The sequence below is a fragment of the Mus caroli genome, chromosome 8, assembly GCF_900094665.2.
Source record: "Mus caroli chromosome 8, CAROLI_EIJ_v1.1, whole genome shotgun sequence".
NCBI lineage: Eukaryota > Metazoa > Chordata > Mammalia > Rodentia > Muridae > Mus > Mus caroli.
In genome coordinates, this window is record NC_034577.1 from 119577647 (window position 1) to 119598321 (window position 20675).

Below are 20675 nucleotides of genomic sequence, written 5' to 3' on the forward strand. Positions count from 1 at the left end.
CCAGAGCCCTTAGTTGTTTGTCTGTCTCTTCCTACATGTTTCCTCTAGTCATGGCACGTTATGCACAAGATACTCACATATTCTGCTGTGTTAGGATGCTGAGCCCATTGGATGTGTTCCCACTCTGCTTGGCATGGCTGGGTTGGCCACTCTATCTTGTTACCAGTTTGATTCAAATTGTAGGCACATCAGTGAATATCAACATGATTCCTGAGTACAGACTTTTCTTAGAACTTGGTGTTCTTTCCTAGTAGTGATGAGACTAGAGGCTGGGTGCAGTAGACATCTCAGCTACACAGGAAGCCAAGGCAGAGGAACTGTAATCAGTCCTGAGTACCATAAGAAGACCCTCTCCCCTCAAAAGCAAACTAAAATGAAGAGATTGTACTACTTGATTTCTGATAGCAGGAGCATCTTAGTGATATGGCTACTAAGCCACTCTAGCTTTGAATCCTGGCTGTGCTATGGGAAAGTTTCTTAACTACTCTGTGACTTTGTTTCTTCATATATAAAAGATTTATAATGGCTCTAAAGATGGCTCTGGAGGTAAAGTGCTTACCTTGCAAGCATGAGGACCTAAATTTGATAACCCACTTGAAAAAGTCAATTGTGGTGGTATGCACTTGTAGTCCTAGCAGTCGAGGAGGCAGAGGCAGATGGATCCCTTGGGCCTCTTCCCAGATAGAGGTGCTATTAGGATGCTGATCTGTATACCCCAATAGACACTGTTAAAAATCAAAACAAAAAAAAAGAAGTAAATGATGCCTGAGGAAATAGTACCTCAAGTTGTCCTCTGGCCTCCATAAACACACACATTCATACATACATTTACATATGCATACACACACACACACACATACACATGCATATACACACATACACACACATACATACACACATACACATACTCATATACACATACACACATACACACATATAGATACACACAGAGACATAGACACACACACACACACACACACACACAGGGTGAGGGTATGCTGGGACTGAGAGGTACCAATACATATTGTAATTCAACCAACCACTGGAATGTCCCTAGTAACCGAGACTGCTGTTGACTTCTAAAGTAAAAAGACCTTTGATCTGTGCCTTCAGCTGGTGGTACTCCTTAAGCAAACAGATTTCTACTTTTGGTTTAAACCAAGGTCTTGATATGTAGCTTTTGGATTCCATTAAACTATCTCTAAATTGAGGCTAACGATTAAGGGGAGAGCCCTTCCCTAGTGCAGAGAATGCCTTGTTTCTAACCCAAGCATCACAAAAGGAAGTTAATTCTTTCTTCTTCAGGGATTTAATTCATCCTCTTTAAGAGGACCAAGTTTGAGCATAATCGGGAGCCTATAACTAGGGTGTTGACCGAAATATGGTATCTAATATAAATGATACCTGCTCTCTCTCTCTCTCTCTCTCTCTCTCTCTCTCTGTGTGTGTGTGTGTGTGTTTATACCAAGACGCAGCAGTCTCTTCCTATGTTATCTTCCTCCAGTTTTCTCAAATAAGTGATACAGAGTCACAGATACAGTGATTGTATCATTTTAAGACATCCCATTAAATCATCAACTTCTGCAACAGCTGGTTATATTTTAAAATTCCTGAGAAATGACACTGATCAGTCCTTAGACCATCTTTGTTTTCCCCTTTAACACATCTAAAGCCATTTCTAAAGGAATAGGCTCACTTCCTGCTTCTCTGTTCTATTAAGAGTCCTGATTCAGGAGGCTTGGGTGGTGGCTGAGTGTGTAAAGTACTCATTATGCAAGCAAGAAGGTCTGTTAAATCCCCTCCCCCAAATCCATGTACACAGTCAGTATGGCAGCTGAGAAATAGCCAGTTGGTGAGTTCCAGATACATGAGAGAGAGAGAGAGAGAGAGAGAGAGAGAGAGAGAGAGAGAGAGAGAGAGAGAGATTGAGAGACCCAAATCGGGTAAATGCCACTCCCAAATGTACCTCCTTGGGATTTTTGGCATAGGACAGAGAGCTCAGAAAATACAGGCAGGTTCTCTCTAAACTTCCTTTACCTGATAACAAAGAACCTCTGAGTCCAGTCCAGGAATGTTATCAACCAAGAAGAGATGAAGATTATGTCACAGTAGAGAAGGCTGAGGTCAGACCTCAACTAGGCCTAGATGTAATGGGCACAGGTGTTACCTTTTCAGGACCCCTTAATCATTTTCTGCTGCCTCTGCAGCTTGCAGTCTCCTCCTTTCTCTAGAAAGAGAGATAGGAACTTCTAGAGCTCCCTGAGTATTCAGGAAGATGATTTTTTTTTTTTTTGGCAAGGTTTTGAGAACTTTTTAATGTATACATCTTTCCTTCGGTTAACCTTTCTGCTCCATTTACTTCATATTCAGTTACTGTCCTCTTAGACAGGAAGAGTTTATACTGTCTTATAAAAAGAAGAAATCAAGAGTGTCCTCGTGTGTCTCTGTGTGTGTGTCTGTGTGTGTATTTATGTATCTGTGTTTGTGTGTTTGTGTCTGTCTATCTGCATGTGTGTGTGTGTCAATGTGTCTGTCTGTGTGACTATGTGTCTATGTGTCAGTGTATATGTGTATGTGTGTGTTTGTGTCTGTCTATCTGCATGTGTTGTGTGTGTGTGTTTATCTGCATGTGAGTGTGTGTGTGTCTCTGTATGTGTTTGTGAGGGGGTCATGGGCACCTATATTCATGTATGTATCTCTCTCTCTCTCTCTCTCTCTCTCTCTCTCTGTGTGTGTGTGTGTGTGTGTGTGTGTGTGTGTGTGTGTAAAGATAATCATGAATATGGAGGCCAGGGGACAACCTCTGGTGTCATTCTTCTGGCACTCTCCACCTTATATTTTGAAGACAGTCTCTCACTGACCTGGGGCTAGCTAATTAGACTAGGCTGTCTGGGATCACAAATGCATACCACCATGCCCAACTTTCTTTTACCTGTATTCTGGAGTTTGAACTCAAGGCCCTGAAAGGCAAGGATTTGACCTGACATACTGCCTACCCAGCCCTTAGTACTGTTTCTCTTACTAACCTGTTTGTTTGTTTGTTTGTTTGTTTCACAGTCTTTCGAAGGCAACAACAACTATGACACACCTGAGCTTCGGACATTTTCACCTCTCTCCACAAGGTTCATCAGGATCTACCCTGAGAGAGCCACTCACAGTGGGCTTGGGCTGAGGATGGAGCTACTGGGCTGTGAAGTGGAAGGTAACTACAGTTCCCAGAGTCTCTCCTGCTTTCTTCCTTTCTATTTATTTTCTCTTGCATTTTATCCCTCTGACTGTGCTGTGGTAAAACTGCCACCCTTTCCCCTGAATGAACTGCTTTTCATGCCTGGCAGGCAGCAAGGCCTGGCAGCTGTCCATGCCACAGAGCGTCCAAATTTGCTTTAGTAGTCTATACTGATTTCCCCCCTTTGGAGTCTAGGAGATTGTCTCTCTTGTGTGTGTGTGTGTGTGTGTGTGTGTGTGTGTGTGTGTGTGTGTGTGTNTGTGTGTGTGTGTGTGTGTGTGTGTGTGTGTGTGTGTGTGTGTGTGTGTTTTAGGGAGATGGCTCAGTTGGTTGGTATAATTCTTGCCACACAAACATTGGACTTGAGTTACATCCTCAGAATCCACATTTTAAAAAGAAAAGAGAGAAATGCTGAGTGTGGTGGTGCACATTTGTAATGCCAGCACTGGAGAGACAGAAGCAGATCCCTAATGAGAGACACCTTCTCAAAAGTCAAGGTGGATAACATCTGAGGGACAACAGCCAAGGTTTGCCTCTGGCTTTCACATGCATGTGTGCACATGCACACCTACACACACTTGAGCATCCACATACAAAAATGTTGAGATGAAAATTACATAACACAAAATTAATCTCACTTATTTATTTTTGAAATGAGGGTCTTGCTGGCCTCAAATTTGTGATCTTCCTGTCTCAGCTTTCCCACTAGCTGAGAGTATGGTATGTACTACCATTTTCAAGTAAACAGCTCAGATTTACTTTGAGTCCACCCACAGTTTTCTTGCCTCTCTAGTTCTGAAATATTTCCATTGCAGGATAGTAAAGCCCTTTAACCACTATGCTCCCTCTCCTTCTGTCCACTTTCCAAAACCTCTAACCAACTCCTTTTGGTTTCAGTGATGTAGATAATGCGGTCACCAAGATGGCTCAGAAGGAAAATTGCTTTTGCTATGCAAGACTGGCAACCTGAGTTCAATCCCTAGACCCTCTATAGAAGAATGAATTGACCCATGACAAGTTGACCTCTGATCTCCACATGTGCACAAGGGCTCACATACTTATCTGCACCAATATATATATCACACATAAACACACACACACATTCTCTCTCTCTAATAAAAATAAAATAAAATGATTAAAATAAAAATAAATATGTCTAGAGGCCTGTCCCATCCAAATTTCTGTCTGTGGTATTGACTATCGTCCTGCCCTAGCAAGAGCAGTATTTGACAGAGGGAAATCAAGACATCCTGGACAAATTCCTTAGGCTTCTGAAAAGTTTGATTTGTGATAAAGTATACGATATGGTGGGGTCTACTGAAGGACATTCCATCATTTCTCAGATTATCATATGAAGGTCACGTGAAGGACAAATTCAGACTCAAAATCTTACCTGGGAATGAGGTGCTGAGTGATTTGAGCTGGTTATTATACCATTTGTTGCTTGATACACTGGATTCCCATCTGCCTTAGATTTGTATATAAATAGGTAACCTTACACCAGCTTTTCCACCTCCAGGTTCTTCTCTGGGTTGCCTAGGAGAATGGCTGGTGTTGGTGCCCAGATGTTAATCAACAGAGCACATGCTTAAAGTTGTTGCAAAGAAGGTTTTTTAATATCACCTTCCTCGGGTTTCAAAATTATGTGTGTGTTGAGCTACCCAAACATAATTACATTCCTGAGCACGTTAAATGCCATAGAAAACGTTCTGTATGCACTATAGAGTTTTAGGCTATCAATCACAACATGGCTACTTTTCGGTGTATATTTAAAATCAGACCTTGTCTCCCACCCTTTCCTTAGTCCTGGCTTTCAAGTCTGTAGTCTTAATCTTCCAACACTTTCAGTGCAGAGCAACAGTAACCGCATGCCAGGGATCAAGCAAATGATGAAGCAGTTAGCAATCCTGACCAAGTGTGAAATGCTCTCATTCAGTGTACTGAGAAGTGTAGTCCTCTGGGAAAGGATAGGGGGTGGCCTGAGGCAGGTGCTTCACCCTGATCCTGGAAGAAGTGTGATTTAGGAGGTGGAATGAACGGAGCGTTGAAAACACTGAGCCTGTGGCAGTTTGCCAGGTTCAATACTGGAGTGAGTAAGTTAGGGGACCTACAGCACTGCCCCAAATCAGGTTTAAAAAAAAAACCACAATCTAGGAAAAGTAATCCCACTGCTTCTTAATGATCATGGCAAGAGAAAAGAAAGACTCTGGTGCTAGCGAATGAGCACCAGGGCTAAGCTTCTTGGTGGTCATCTGAAGGGCTATAGGAAAGATGATGATGTCCAACCTAGCCTTGAAGGACTTTCCTATTTTAAACACAAATTTCTTTTTTTTTTTCTTTTTCTTTTTTAGCAACAGTTAAAAGACTCCCAGAGTTTCAGATAGGGAAATTGAGGCATAAAAAATTAGTTACTCCTTACTCTTTGTAATGGTAGGTACTACTTTGGACCACTTCCAACATGAAGCTGCTTCTTGTAAGCACCATTCACAATGAGAAGTCAGCAGAGAAAGCAGAGCTTAAAAGTATTAAAAGTAGCAGGTTATCAAGAACTCTGGTAGCTGAGGGACAATAGTTACATGAATGGTCAAAGCATTCTGCCGAAGCAGTGATGGCAATGAATAGATCCAGGAGTATGTGCACAGCAGGTAGAAGTGTGCATGGATGTGTGTTCGGATAAGAGTGTGTGTGTGTGTGAGAGAGAGAGAGAGAGAGAGAGACAGAGACAGAGACAGAGACAGAGACAGAGACAGAGACAGAGACAGAGGCAGAGAGAGACAGACAGACAGAGAGAGGAGAAAGAGAAGTATGTGTGAAAAAGCACTGGCTTTTATGAAAGAGTAATAAAGGCTAGGTAGATGGCACAGTGAATAAAATTTTTGCCTTTCAAGAATAAGGCCATGGGTTCAATTTCCAGAACCTATGTAAAAGCAAGTTGGGCATGGTGGTGTGTATTTGTGATCCTAGCACTAGGGAAGCAGAGACAGGCAGATCCCAAGAACTTGCTAACCAACTAATTTTACAAAGTCCAGGAGATGGGTCTAAATAGCATGTATAATCTGTGCATGGTGGTTTCCTGACTCTTCTTGAGGTCAGGGATTTGGGACAGTAGAAACTTAGCTCTCTCTGTCTCCATGTTTCTCTTAACTCTGTTCAGTCCTTAAGCACAGTAACAGTGTGAAGTTCTTCCCAATAAAGCAGCTGTGACTGGTAAATTCCTCCTGGACAGGGCTGGAGAGGAGCCCCCACCCTCCCATCCAACTCCCAACTTCTTACATCAAAGAACCCGACCCTTATCTCTCGTCCTGTAATGTGAAATACAATCCCCAGAACTGTAAAATATTAAACAATTTGCAAAAATGAATAACAGGTTGAAAAAAAATAGACTGAACCAAATTTAAAGGACTTCAAAAGCAGTCTCTGATTAATATTGGCTACTTTTCAACTGCAAATGCAAAGATTCAGGGGGGCTCAATCAGCAGTGGGATGCAATCCCATGGAAGACTAGACAGGTAAACTGCCCTCACACCACAGGAGGCAGCCAAGCTCACACACTTGCCTGGGACAGAGGGTCTCAGGTTGAAAGCTGCTTAGAGAGAAACAGAACAACCTCTGAACAATGAAGAACGGTGCAAGGCTGCGTGTGAACAGGTGCTCCTTTGTACAGAAGAAAACCACAGTGTTAAAAACTCAGCAAACTAGTCAATAATGAGTCCTCGATAGAATTTGTGGGTGTAACTTCTTGGTACATTAGGAAGCAGGAGTGGGTGGGTTGGTGTGCAGGGGGAAGGGGAAGAGAATAGGGGGCTTTCAGAGGGGAAACCAGGAAAGGGGATAACATTTGAAATGTAAATAAAGAAAATATCTAATAAAAATAGGATTTGAAAAAAAATTACGGTTACAAGCTTTTGTATTCAATAAAAGTTTTCCATCTCATACCATTTAGGAAATAATGCATGCTATAACATAGCAATATAACATGCAGGAAAATGTTCTAACAAATATGAAAAGAAAATGTTTACAAATTTTCACTCAAAAAATAAAATAAAATAATAAAATTACATCATTTCTACCTTCCCTTTCCTCTTTCCAAACTTTCCCATATCCTCCCTCATTGCTGTCTTTCAAATTCATGGAATCTTCTTAAAAATTATTACATCTATGTATACATATACACATATATGTGATTTTTTCCTATTAAGTATGTATCTAAAAAATTCTGACAATACAGCAGTTCTGTGTATAAGTAAAAATATATAGGCTAAATGAAAAAAAAAAAGAAGGAATAAAAGGAAACATGGTCTAATCTCTATCACAGGGGCTAACTCCAGGGTCATGAACAAATAAATATCTGGGAGAACTCAGGAGGTTTGCAAGAAAAAAAAAAAGTTTATATAGGTAACTATGCGTTGAGTGCCCCTGCAGCAGGTGGGGGTCAAACACCCAAGCTCAGCAGCTCATTCATTCTGTAAAATTCAGGAATATTTAGCTTCCCGAGAGAGGCAGAACATGTCCCTGGCCTCCACACTGCTTGTTGAGTTTACTGCACAAGTCTTAGCGAGCCTCAAAAAATGGTTCTTCAGAAATTTGAGAAGTAACACTTGGCTCTTGTTTCAGCACCTACAGCTGGACCAACCACACCCAATGGGAACCCAGTGGACGAGTGTGACGACGACCAGGCCAACTGCCACAGTGGCACAGGTGATGACTTCCAGCTCACAGGTGCAGAGCCCACCCTCATCCCATCATTGTGCCTTGTCTGTCTGTGTCCTCTGTGCGTGTGCTTGTCACTCATGGTGGTTGGTGGCAGGGTGTTGGCAGGGCCCCTGGAGAATGGAGCCTTGCCACCCCATGTGTGGCTTCATTTCCTCATGCCACTCATGTAAACACATTACTCCTGGTGGCTGCATCTGTTTTTAGAGCTGGGTGTGCTGAGTTCATCGCCAGGCAACTCCTCCCATTGTGGCATGCACACCTCCCATCCCCAACCGCACACTGGGAAGCGTTCACTTTCCTTTCCTAATGAGGACAAAATTGTTTGAGTGGAGACTTTATCCAACAAATTGATCGAATTAGACTTCTAATTTTAATGCAGCTTTTAAGTTAGGATTTTGTAAATCATTTAATATTGAAATTTACTAAGGCCAGATCACATCAGCCCTGCTGGCAGATGCCTCAGGTGGGAGGGAGTGCACCAGTATCTTGGGGTTTGCCTGTTGCTACTCTCACGCTGCCCAAAACCACAAAAGCTACAAAGAAACCACTCTTTCCACTCAGAGTAGCAGAGTAAATTAATAAATGCAGAGATGGGATTGTCCACTTCAAAATTGGCCAAGGCACTAAAATTCATACCCTGATTTTGCAAGAATGTATCACAGGACCCTTAAGACTAAGTAGGACAGAAAATCTGACATTTGTTTTATTTTGTATATGCATGTGCTTGTGAAAGTCAGAAGTGGACACTGAACATCTTCCTCAATTTGTTCCTTTTTATTTTTAGGAGCCAGAGTCTCACACTAAACCTGGAGAGTCTCTAGTTTGGCTGACCACTTAGCTCTAAAGAGCTTTCTGTGTCTACCTACCTCACTCTGGGGTTAAACACATGTTCTTCGGTGCCTAACTGTGTTTTAAAAGCCTGTTTTTCTTCTTGTTCTATACCATATGAAAAACAACCACACTGGATTTAAACAGACAACGACAGTCACAGGCTGCAGAGACACAAATCCTTCCCTGGCTCTTAGGAGAGTCCATACTGGACAGATGTAGTTTAACACATTCAGTTAGAGCCTAGAAACATGCTTTGAAGGTCTTCAGACTCATGCCAGGCCTTTATACACAATCCTACTTGGAAAATGTTGGTGACAATAACAAATGTCAGGAAGGACCAGAGCAGGAGATCACCTGTAGTATTGTAGTGCAGGTAGTCTATGATGCAGGCAGCTAGTTGATGTCTGGTGTACTGTAGTAGCTGTAATTGGTTTGGGTGACCAAGACATCAGGCTAGGCTTGATATCCATATCAAAACATATACACATGGAAGAGTTGTGCTTGCACATAGTGGTCATAGAATGACATGTGAGAATGGATTTAGCTTTGCCCTGACCAGGTGGTTGAGCTCACAGCCTCTCAGGAACACAGAGGATGGGGACCTTTCTGGGCCAAAGACAAAAACTGGCAGTGACATAGGAAGGGGTCTGGCCCTCATCGAGCAACATGCCCAGCTTCAAGAGGCCAGAACAAGAAGAGCAAGTACAGGCTGTTGTTCTTTACACAGACACAAGCTATTGTAGCAAAATAGAGATGCCTAAGAGACTGACTTGCCCTAGGTACCCAGGCCCTTTGGTAAGTTCCCAGACGGTTAGACCTCTACTCCAGCTTGCTTTTTTTTTTCTGATCACATGATTGCCCCCCTTTTCACTTCAGCTTTTTCTTTTCAGCTTCATGCACATAACTTTTTATGTGGGTGCTGGGAATCAAAGGTCCTTAGGCTTGTGCAGCAAGTACTTTGCTGAACTGTCTTCCCAAACCCCTTGACCCAGAGCTCCCATAATGAATTTTAATGAACAAAATTGAAGGTGTTATCATGTAATTTTCTAATACTGCAAGGCTGATGGCTAAACACATTAGAGCAAAAATTTAGGGAATGTCCCTTGGTTCATTTCCAATTACTTCAACATCTCTCCTCTGGAAGAGAGAATGAGCTCTAGGCTCCAGGGTAAAATGCAGGTTAAAAAAAAAAACCAACCCAGAAATGTAGCACAGCTAACAAGAACTTTTATATTTAAGTCCCAATCAACTTGAAACTGTTGTCCTCCAAATTTCCAAGACAATCACTTATCATATTGCTATGAGCTATCAATGCAAATCTTACATATAAATAACCACAAACCATAAAACATTATTCCAGTTAACGCAGGGGCATTTTTACACCAGGCAACAAATTCTGTGGCTGATATAGAAAGAGTTCTATCCCCAAGCCAGACCTCATACAATCGTCCCAGAGTTGCCTGTAAGCCAGCCACCCCAAGCCTCAGGGTTCTGTGGGCCCAACACAGCCTCAGTGAAGTCCCTCATAAAAAGGGGGCATTTCAGTATCACAGTACACCCTTTTCAGTTGCCCTATGTGGAAGGCTCTTATCCTTATGAGCCCTAGAGTGGTCAGTTAATATTGATTAGAAACAAAGGCTCGGATTTGCTCCTCATATCCGAACAAATGGTCTTCTCATTTTTACGTTAGTTCATGACTGAGCCAACTGAAACTACAGCCTTTGAATGAATAGGGCAAGCCTGTTAGCCTGGAGCAAAGTGCGTATGAGGCAAGCTGTGGACCCTAGAAAATATGTCATTCAGAGTGGAAACAGTGACAGCCCTTGAGAGGACAAGGTTTTGTTTTACCTACAGTGCAGAAAAGGTTTCTTCAGTAGAGAAAAAAAAAAAAAATCCTTCTTAATTTTTTTTTAAGTTGCCATGGCAAGAAAGAAAATAGTTATTTTCTTAGATCTTAGACTAGTGTATCTCAACAATTCTAAAAATCTGTGCCCATAGTTAGAATCTCAGGGGCTGACCATGAACAGACCACAGCCCACCAAGAACACATAATCAATCTTATTCATTCTCATACTTCATTTTCATTGGTTATATTAAAGTCAAAATTAAAATGTGTGTGTGTGAGTGTGTGTGTGTGTGTGAGAGAGAGAGAGAGAGAGAGAGAGAGAGAGAGAGAGAGAGAGAGAGAGAGAGAGAGAGAGAGAGAGAGAAGAATTCAGTTAACCCAACCTTTCATCTGTTAAACACTCACTCTGTGAGGCTACCTGCCCCAGGCAACTTTCTACAAACAAAACCCATTCCTCCTAAACTTACACCTGACTTAATTAACTCTCTATATGTAAAACACACACACACACACACACACATCCTGAGCTCACCTAACCTAAGCACTTCTAAACCCCTAGAGCAATGGTTCCCACCCTGTGAGTCCCCACCCCTTTGACAAAACTCTACTCCAAAAGATAACTGTTACATTCTGACTCGTAACAGTTATGAAGTAGCAATGGAAATAATGTTATGGTTGGGGTCACCACAACATGAGGAACTATATTAAAATGTTGCAGCATTAACAGGGGTAAGAACCACTGGTCTAGTCAGCATAGACTCACATTACCCTTTTGGCTAAATGTGACAGGCCTACCAACTTTGGCCAGACTTTGGGTATCCAATATAATAAAAGCCAGTGGGAGTTTTCTCACTTGAACTCCAAGAGTAGGGCATGTGGGAAAAAAGTTGATTCTCTCTTGAGCAAGTACTTATCCAATCAGGACATTCAGAGTCTGTTCAAATTCTCCTGGGATGACATGTCTGGATATAATGGAGAACAAATACTCCAGGCAAATGCTATTACTCACAAATAATTCTGACATTCAACTGAACTATGCCCCTTGTTAGGAACTGGAGACCTTGTATCTCTGTTTTCTGGCCAAAGTTAAGTTGCTTAACCCCTGAAGTTGCTCAACTGCAAACCCTTTTGAAAGGCAGTGAGTGGGAGGTGAAATTTCACCTTGAGCCACGAGGACCCACCAGTGGAATTCAGCTTACAGCCTGTAACAAAACTGATCATGCGTATCAGATATGAAAGTGACTGTTCACCTTGAATCTCTCTCCTCTCAGACTACTGGGGACAGTATGCTAATGTTTTCTGGCCTCCATCCAATCCTGCCATCAGAAACTCCTTAACTCTCAGTGTGCATAATCCATTCCTTTCCAGTGCCTGCCTACTTTACTGAGGCCATGTGCATATGGCCCTCCTTTAGTATTTGCACTCTGGGAGTGGGACATGGTAGTGCAAAGAGTCAGCTCAGAAACCTCAAGATGTTCCAAGAACAAAATATTGCAGCTTTGTAATGCATCACAGCACATTTAATGTGAATTCTGGTCTGTGGAGCTGTAGGAAAGGACAGGCCTGTGCAGAGATCATCACAGATCTGCATGAAGTGAGGCAGAACACCCTGCAGCCTCTCCATGCCTCTACCCTAAGTAGGCCAGGGTTTATACTCTGGAATGAAGATCAATTCATTGGGGCAAGGAAAATGGCTTAACAGACAATGCACTTACTACACAATCATGAGGAGCTAAGCTCGGATACACGTAAAAAGTCAGATGTGCCAGTGTGCACCTATAATCCCAATGCAAGAGAGGCAGAGACAGGATCTCCTGCAATAGTTGGTCAGTTAGTTCAGCCAAATCAGTAAACTCTAGGATTATTAAGAGGCTCTATCTCAGAAATAAAATAGAGAAGTCTGGAAAGGACTCAATGGTTAAGAGCTTGTATAAAATTTGAGTTTGGGTCCCAGCATCCATGTCAGGCAACTTACAACTGCCCATAACTCCAGTTCTATGGAATCCAATGCCCTCTGGCTTACACACACACACACACACACACAGAGAGAGAGAGAGAGAGAGAGAGAGAGAGAGAGAGAGAGAGAGAGAGANAGAGAGAGAGAGAGAGAGAGAGAGAGAGAGAGAGAGAGAGAGAGAGAGAGAGAGACCGGTGCATTTAAAATATACATAATTTAAGGTAATGTGGAGATCAATTGAAAAAGACACTGCAAAAGATGCTGACCCCTGGTTTCCACACCATATCTATCATCTATTTATCTATCTATCTATCTATCTATCTATCTATCTATCTATCTATCTATCTATCTACATATCTATCTATCTATACACAGTAACACAGAAGACCCATTACATGCACCAGAATCTGTGCAGATACACTAGAGAAGAATGGTTCCCTTAAGCCCCTGAATAAAAAGCAGCACAGCATTGTTTCCCAGACCCAGTGAGTCAAAGACTCATCTGAGAAGCTCTGGAAAATAATTTATTTCAAGGCCTTTTCTCCCAGAGATTCTGTTCCCACTGAGGTCCCTGAGGGGATAAGTAGGAAACTACAATGACTAATCAAGGTTATTCTTGTGGCAAGTTTGAGAACACTGTTTAGGGACCTGGCAAGACTTAGTAGAGTCCTTGCTTCCCAAGAATGAGTTATAGTGCCATGTGTTTATAATCCCAACACTGGGGTGCAGAGATAGGAGGGTCCCTCGGGCTTGATGGCTAGCCAGCCTAGCCTAACCAGCAAACTCCAGGTCTTAGATACAGACCCCATCTCTAAGGTAATGACTCAAGGTAATATTGACATCTGAGATTAACCTGTTGCTTCTGTATACTATATCACACACATTCATGGACACACTGACACACATGTATAGATATGAATGTATCTTCATATGCAAGAATGACACACACACACAGAGTGAGAGAACACTACTTAGAACAGCCTAGACTGATGGTGAGTGGGGAAGGCAGAACAACCACACAGAAGAAAGTTAAAGTCTGTAAAAGGCTACAACCCATCCCCTGACAGAGATTCCCAAGGAAGTCCTAGGCTGAATCAAAGCTGAAAGTATTCACATAATTACTGTCCAACCCTCAAGTCCCTTGGGATTGGAACAAAGTGTTTATCCCCTTTGCCTTCAGATACCTTCCACCACTTCTCCAAAACATTCTGAGCAGAATATTTGTTCTTGGAAAAAAAATAAACAGCTATGCCATAGGAAAGAATGAAGCAGGAAGAACCATGGCCATCCATTTTAAATCTTCAGTTTTAAAAATACCGCATGGGGACTGACCTCATGACTTCCCTGAAGGCACACTTTTCAGACTCTAGAAACTATTGGATGCTTCAAGGTATAGGTCAAGTTTAATACTTAAGTCAGTGAGAAGGGTAGAGCCCTGGCATTTCACTGTTGAAACAGAATGCCATATTTAGCCCTAGCATAAAGTCCCCAACTCCTCATGCCTTCTGGATGCTTTATGATAAAACATGCCAGGATATATGGCATACTTGAAAATCACTATGAGAGTTTTCACTACCACAACCAGCAAAGAAGAGAGCTGCAGGTAATGCATTTGCTAATTAACACATTAGTGTGTATATGTGATATTGTACACCATAGAGAAAATGTTTATTTGTTCATTTAAAAAATTGTAAAACAAGGCTGGGTGTGGTGGCGCACGCCTTTAATCCAAGCACTCGGGAGGCAGAGGCAGGCGGATTCTGAGTTTGAGGCCAGCCTGGTCTACAAAGTGAGTGCCAGGACAGCCAGGGCTACACAGAGAAACCCTGTCTCGAAAAACCAAAAAAAAAAAAATGTAAAACAAATGTGTAAGTTTTTTTTTTAAGTAAAGCTGTTAGAGTTGGGACTATAGATCAGTTGATAAGGGGCTTCCTGTCAAGCCTAAGGACCTGAAGTCAGCCCCTAGAATACACACACACACACACACACACACACAGCTGAGTATAGTACAAGCTTGTAGGTGGGGAATGAGTCCCTGGGACTCACTAGCCAGCCAATCTAGCCTACTTGTGTAACCCTGTTTCAAAGGAGCCAAGTGATATTTCTGACATGACACCTCAGATTATCTTCTAGCATCCACATGCACATGCTCCTGCACACTTAATGTGAATCTTCACACACATGTAAACATACACAGAACATAACATACATAAAATTAAAACAATCTTATGGTAATGTTGTTTGAATTAGATAGACGAAGATTCAGTCAAATGTGATTGGTCTGGAAAAGAACTAAAGTAAGAGTTTTCTGTGAGAAATGTGTAGAAATGTGAGCTTGTAACACTGTTGCACACTGCCTCTGTTTTCTTATTTTGGTATGCTGCTGCTCTTATTTTTCAGGAGGCACCACTGTCCTGGCCACAGAGAAGCCAACCATTATAGACAGCACCATCCAATCAGGTATCAAAATCTAAGGTGTCTATATTCCATGTACCCCTTCCAATCCCACTACCAAAATAGCATCACTGAGCTTCCTGGCTTCAGTTGCTCTAAAGGCCTAGGAGAACAGCAAAGCTGTAAAAGCCACATGCTTTTGGTACCCAGTAAGCCCCAGAGAACAGGGTTCCCTTCCTCATCAGTCATTGCTGAATGACATGTCCCAGCTACCCCCCTCCCCCCAGGGAATTGAGAGACATACTTTGTTTAATTACAGCACAGCTCTGATGTGGCCTGTGTTTGCAAACTAGAAGAAGGAAAGAAATCTCACAAGCCACAGCCTAACTATTTATTTTCATCACCATTCTGCAAAATCAAGAAGCGCAAAGTTTGTCTGTTGTGCCTGCCACAGAGTTGGCAGTTTTACAACAGCACTTACAGAGGGTGTGCCACAAGACTGGCTCAGGAAACCAAGGTTTACACTGTGCCCTGGCTGAGAAACACCCTGGGAGCATCCCCCTTATCCTTTAGCTCAGAGGAAAACCCAAGGACTCTGTCCACCCAACCGTGCGTGCGGGTTATCAAAGGCTGCCCTCTTTTGTTTTCTGTTAGTATTCTGTGACATTCTTCCCCACAGACTCACATGAAGGGAAGCAGTTGTATAAGCAACCAGAGGTTTTTTTTTTTTTTAGATACTTTAGAGTTAATCATTAGAGGAAGGTGAGAGGGTCAGCTTCCCAGATTCTTCCTTTTCCTTTATTGAAGTTCACTCAGCCTTGGCCTCTGCAGTCATTTATTAATGGACCGTGTGGTGTGTATCGGTGTTTCCTCCACACTGACTGCCTCACAGAGGACTAGAAAGGACTTCCCTAATTAGCATGCTTCCTTAAAGGCCACTGTTACCATTGACCTAATTAAACTGTAAGACAAACTTCTTTGGAACTTTCCCCCAGTTTTCAGGAGTTCAGCTGACAAAATGCTTGCTCCCGCATCCCAAACCCCTCAGACGTTAGGCAAAGAAAATCCCCCAAATGCTGTGTTCCTGTTCATACCTGTTGTAATTTGACTTTAGTCACAGTGTCTGTCTGCAGATATTTTACTCTTACCTGTCTGTTACCAGGAGGACAGCCCTAGTCTGCATGTTCCAAGTGGGGCTTCTCTGTGGGGGTGAAGCTGTAGGACTATGACTCTCAATATACTATCTTTGGCCCTCTATCAGAAGAGGATGAAGGGAATATATGAAGTTGTGATGACGCCATGTACATTTTAGTTGCTCATCTAGTTTCTTTTCTTGTCAGAAGTGATTAGAAGCACCCTGAAGTGGTCTCTCTACTGCTTCCTTAGTCTTTCATCTCCTCTATTAAATGAGCATGGCTATCTTCAGAAAGCATGAAAGTGAGAGTCATGGTGACCACACCAGGAGAGGTTTTGATAACACATTTGCTTTCAACGGGACCTCTTGGTCATGCTTGTGAAGGTCTTATAAACAAGGGGCTGTCAGCCCAATCTTAGGGTTCACCAAAGTCAGAGGGCAGGTGTACAGCGCATGAATCCGTAAGATTTGTTACTACCACCATCTAGACAAAGACTGATTCAAACAGCCTGGCTGATCATAGAGATAGACAATGTCTATATGGTTTCCTGTTTATTCCATTGTTTGAGTTATAAATCTAGTCTTCAGCTCCTCACTGGAGGGTATTGAACTGTTGACCTTTAAAAGCTATCTGTTCACTGCAACCTTCTGGTTAGGTCACTGCATGGGCCTCACAGAGATGAAATGTGCTTCCAGACAGAGGTCTAGCTCAAGGTGAGGCTGACCACACCTAAAACTTGATGCATTACAGGCCTCCCACTCTTCACAGATGACCTCAGACAGACCCTACGTCTTCATCAAAAAAATTCTGTTTTCCTGAGCAGTTACAAACTAAGCAAAATCTTAAGATTCTGTTTTAAGATCTGAGTGAGTATCTCAGTAAGTGTATGCAAGCACTTACCCTGCTGTGCAAGCATGAGGACCTGAGTTCCATCATCAGAATCCACACAAAAGCAGAGTATATGGAGCATGCTTAGAGATAGAGACAGGCAGATCCCCATGGCTCGCTGACTAGCAGGCTTAGCCTACTTGGCAAGTTCCAGGCCCTGGTGAGAGCCAATCACAAACACAAGATGGATGGTGCCTGAAGAATAACATCTGAAATTGACCTCTGACTTACACATAGACATACACACATATATGAACATATGCATACACACATAGAGGAGAGAAATTTATCTTGAGGATTCTGCTCAATACAATAAATTCAGCAGGAATACAATATCCATATACTGCCTAGGTTGTTGTCATTAGAGGCATAAAAGGCTATTCATGCTTGGACAGACCCCTCTGTTTAATGCAGTTCTCTTTGCAAAGGACTTTGACCCTCTGAGGGTCTTTCCACATCCCCATAGCAGCTCACAGTATGTTGGTGACTTATGATTGTGTGGGCTTCCATATCCCTCTTGCTTGGACTTTAGGACCAGCTGATAACCAAGCAGTGATCATACTAGATAGGAACCTCGACTTGAAAATTAAATCCTTGCTCACATCCTGTGCTTAATGACCCAACTGCAGGCAAGATCCTTTCAGCAGCGCAGCTGGCATTTGCTCACAGAGGCCATAAATTTGTTTTAAGTTCAGAATATTGTTTCCTGCTATTTTTAAGAAGGGATTTAGTCCAATTACTACTATTGAATTTAATGAGAACTGTGCACAACTCCAGGGCTGAGTAATAATTTAAAAGCTTAGCCATCAGGGTCCCTGCATCTTCATATCTTTCCTCTACTCAACTTTCTTCTCTTCTTTCTCCATCTTTTTCTCCTTCTTTCCTGATCCTTATGCAGCTTTTTGGCTTTTTGTTTTTTGTTCTTTGTTTGTTTTTATTTGTTTGTTTTTCCCTCTACAACTGTCTGTTGATACTTTGGATGTTTGGTCACCTTCATATCCAAGGTGAATTGCCAGCACTGAATTCTACAATCGAGATCCCAGCCCTACTGTAATGCATTGATTTTATTTTATTTTATTTTATTTTATTTTATTTTTTGGCTATTTCTAAAATGCTAAGTTCATATGCTTTACAATGTAATAAGAATGTTAGCCAACATAATGCACAGTGTGGTTTTCTGGACCAGAGAGCAAATTTTATGTGTTAGCAAAGTAGATGGAACCACTTATGAAGCTTTTCTGCCCTTTTGCATAATTTATAAAGCAGACTGAAGGATAAAAAAAGTCAAAAACCTCACACTTTCACATCAACATTTCCTACCATGAGGTTACACAACAGTACATTCCAGGGCAAGGATGTTGACTATGCCATCTGTGAAAGTCAGTTTTGCTGCCCAAGGGTAGTAACTTCAGGAGAGATTTTTGAGCCTCATGAAGTTCCACTTCATGCTTCAAAATCTTACACGTGAAAACTCCCTCTCCTTTGACACTCAAGCTGTCCTTTTGCACTAGCTGACTCTGTACAAATGCTCACATCATGTGACCAACTTCTCTTTTGGAACCAACTCTTCCCACCCTTTGAGAGGTCACATTACCTCCTGATTATAAGGACTTATACCCCACTTCCTTGTGATTATTCATAGAGCGAGTTCCTTGCAAAATCTGACAGTAGCACTTGAAAAAAAATCCTTGGAAATCAAAACATGCATAGTAAATAATTCTTATCCATTTAATAAATCTTTCTATTAAAACCCCTCACACCATTGTTCAGTGGGGGGAGGGGCACTGGAAAGACCTGGAAGAGCAACTGAAAGGACTTGAAGAATTTCGTATCAAACACTTGGGCAAGTTAAAGAAATGCTAAGAAAAAAAAAAGACGTGGTCTCTGTCTGACCCGAAGGCAGCCCATAATAGCATGCTTTCCTTTATTGTACCCAAGTCTTTTCAAGACTCCACTTCAGTTGGACAGACACCCATGATGTGGCTCTATCCAACTCAATACTGCCATCTTGTGGACGACTAATTTCAGGCTTGATCTGCCTGGGGACTGGACAAAGATCTCATCTTTGGGATTGTTTTTAGCCTCTGCTGACTCCTCCCCAAACAAAACCCTATCACTTCTTTTCTTTTCTCTTCTTTTCTTTTCTTTTCTTTTCTTTTCTTTTCTTTTCTTTTCTTTTCTTTTCTTTTCTTTTCTTTTTTCTTCCTTCCTTCCTTCCTTCCTTCCTTTCTTTCTTTCTTTCTTTCTTCCTTCCTTCCTTCCTTCCTTCTTTCTCTCTCTCTTTCTTTCTTTCTTTCTTTCTTTCTTTCTTTCTTTCTTTCTTTCTTTCTTAATACTTCTGAACTCAAGACCCTTTCAAAGAACTGAGTTGAGTAAATGAAAGGCTTTCAAGTTAAGGATCAGTAAGATCAGACGCCTTCCCGCAAATCCATTTATGTTTTCAGCTTCCAAAGGAAACATTTGGAAGATTTTAAAAAGTGTTGCTGAAGAGTCAATGTTTAAATGAATTTGGGCTTTATGTGACCTCAAATTGAGGTTTTAAGTGCGGCGAACAATTGATATGCAAATTCAGAAATTCACCAAAAAATAAATACAAATAAAAAGACTTGGTCTGAAATTAATTGACCTGATGGAAAGCACAGAAGAAAGGAAATAATCTCAGCAAAATGCTTCAGTCATTCCTTCCTGACACAAAGCTTGGGCCATTATCTGGTGTGATGAGAAGTGAGACTCAGGGCTAGGCTTCCTGCCAACTTACATCCCAGCTTCAGACACTTGTAGCTAATCTCTAGTAAGATTTCTATCATTGATGCTTATCAATTTTTATGGTTCATCTTCAATAATATTATTGTTCGTATTGACTACTGTGCAACTAGGGAAAATACCTCTGATGTTTCATACATAAGCATCTTGAAAAGTAATCTTCCTGGAAATCTCACATAAACCCAATTTGATGAGCAATCCATAATCTTTCTAAAGGTGGACCCAAAACAGAAAGAAGAATGGTAATGCTAAATGTGATTTTGTAAACATTTTTGGCATGTTCATGCATCTGTTATTTTCTTGGTAATCTTAAGTTTGGTAGATTTTTCATAGCTTTAGAACAAATATGGAATTAAAATAAATGATTCCCATGAGAGTATTAATGGCCTTCCTGATCATGGTGGTTAATTCTTCCCTTATGTCTGTCTGTCCTTCCCCACTGAAGAGTTCCCGACATACGGTTTTAACTGCGAGTTTGGCTGGGGCTCTCACAAGACATTCTGCCACTGGGAACATGACAGCCATGCACAGCTCAGGTGGAGTGTGCTGACCAGCAAGACAGGGCCGATTCAGGACCATACAGGTAAGAGTGCCACCATGGCTCCATGCTTGGCACATCTTTGGTTACCAGGGAAGGTTCCTGACACCTATAACTTTATGGATGATAAGAAATACCAGTAGCATTCATTCAATGATTATTTTTTTTTCTTTCTTTCTGGAATTGTCAAGGATTCTTTCCTTAATAGAAAGAGGCTTAGGACAAGAAGAGGAATTCTGATTGCATCTGGCTATGGGTTGGCCTTCCTAAAAAACCAAATGAGCAAGGAATGGGGGAAGGGGGTAACATGTGAGGTCAATAATAGATATATTCAGTGAACTCACACTCATTATATTTTTCCAAACTTTTACCAAGGATAACTT

At 41.7% G+C, this 20675-nt stretch overlaps 1 protein-coding gene across 5 annotated transcripts in view; it reads left to right on the forward strand.

The window, feature by feature from the left end:
* Nrp1 (neuropilin 1) overlaps nucleotides 1–20675 on the forward strand; it is a 147123-nt gene that overhangs the window by 114568 nt on the left and 11880 nt on the right. For 4 of the 5 annotated variants that reach the window (XM_021169251.2, XM_021169250.2, XM_021169249.2 and 1 more), the window contains 4 exons: nucleotides 3058–3202; nucleotides 7841–7945; nucleotides 14974–15033; nucleotides 20200–20337. In XM_021169251.2, the coding sequence (XP_021024910.1) occupies nucleotides 3058–3202; nucleotides 7841–7945; nucleotides 14974–15033; nucleotides 20200–20337 (448 nt within the window). The remainder of the gene's footprint in view (nucleotides 1–3057; nucleotides 3203–7840; nucleotides 7946–14973; nucleotides 15034–20199; nucleotides 20338–20675) is intronic. The other variant, XM_021169252.2, reaches the window with a different exon arrangement.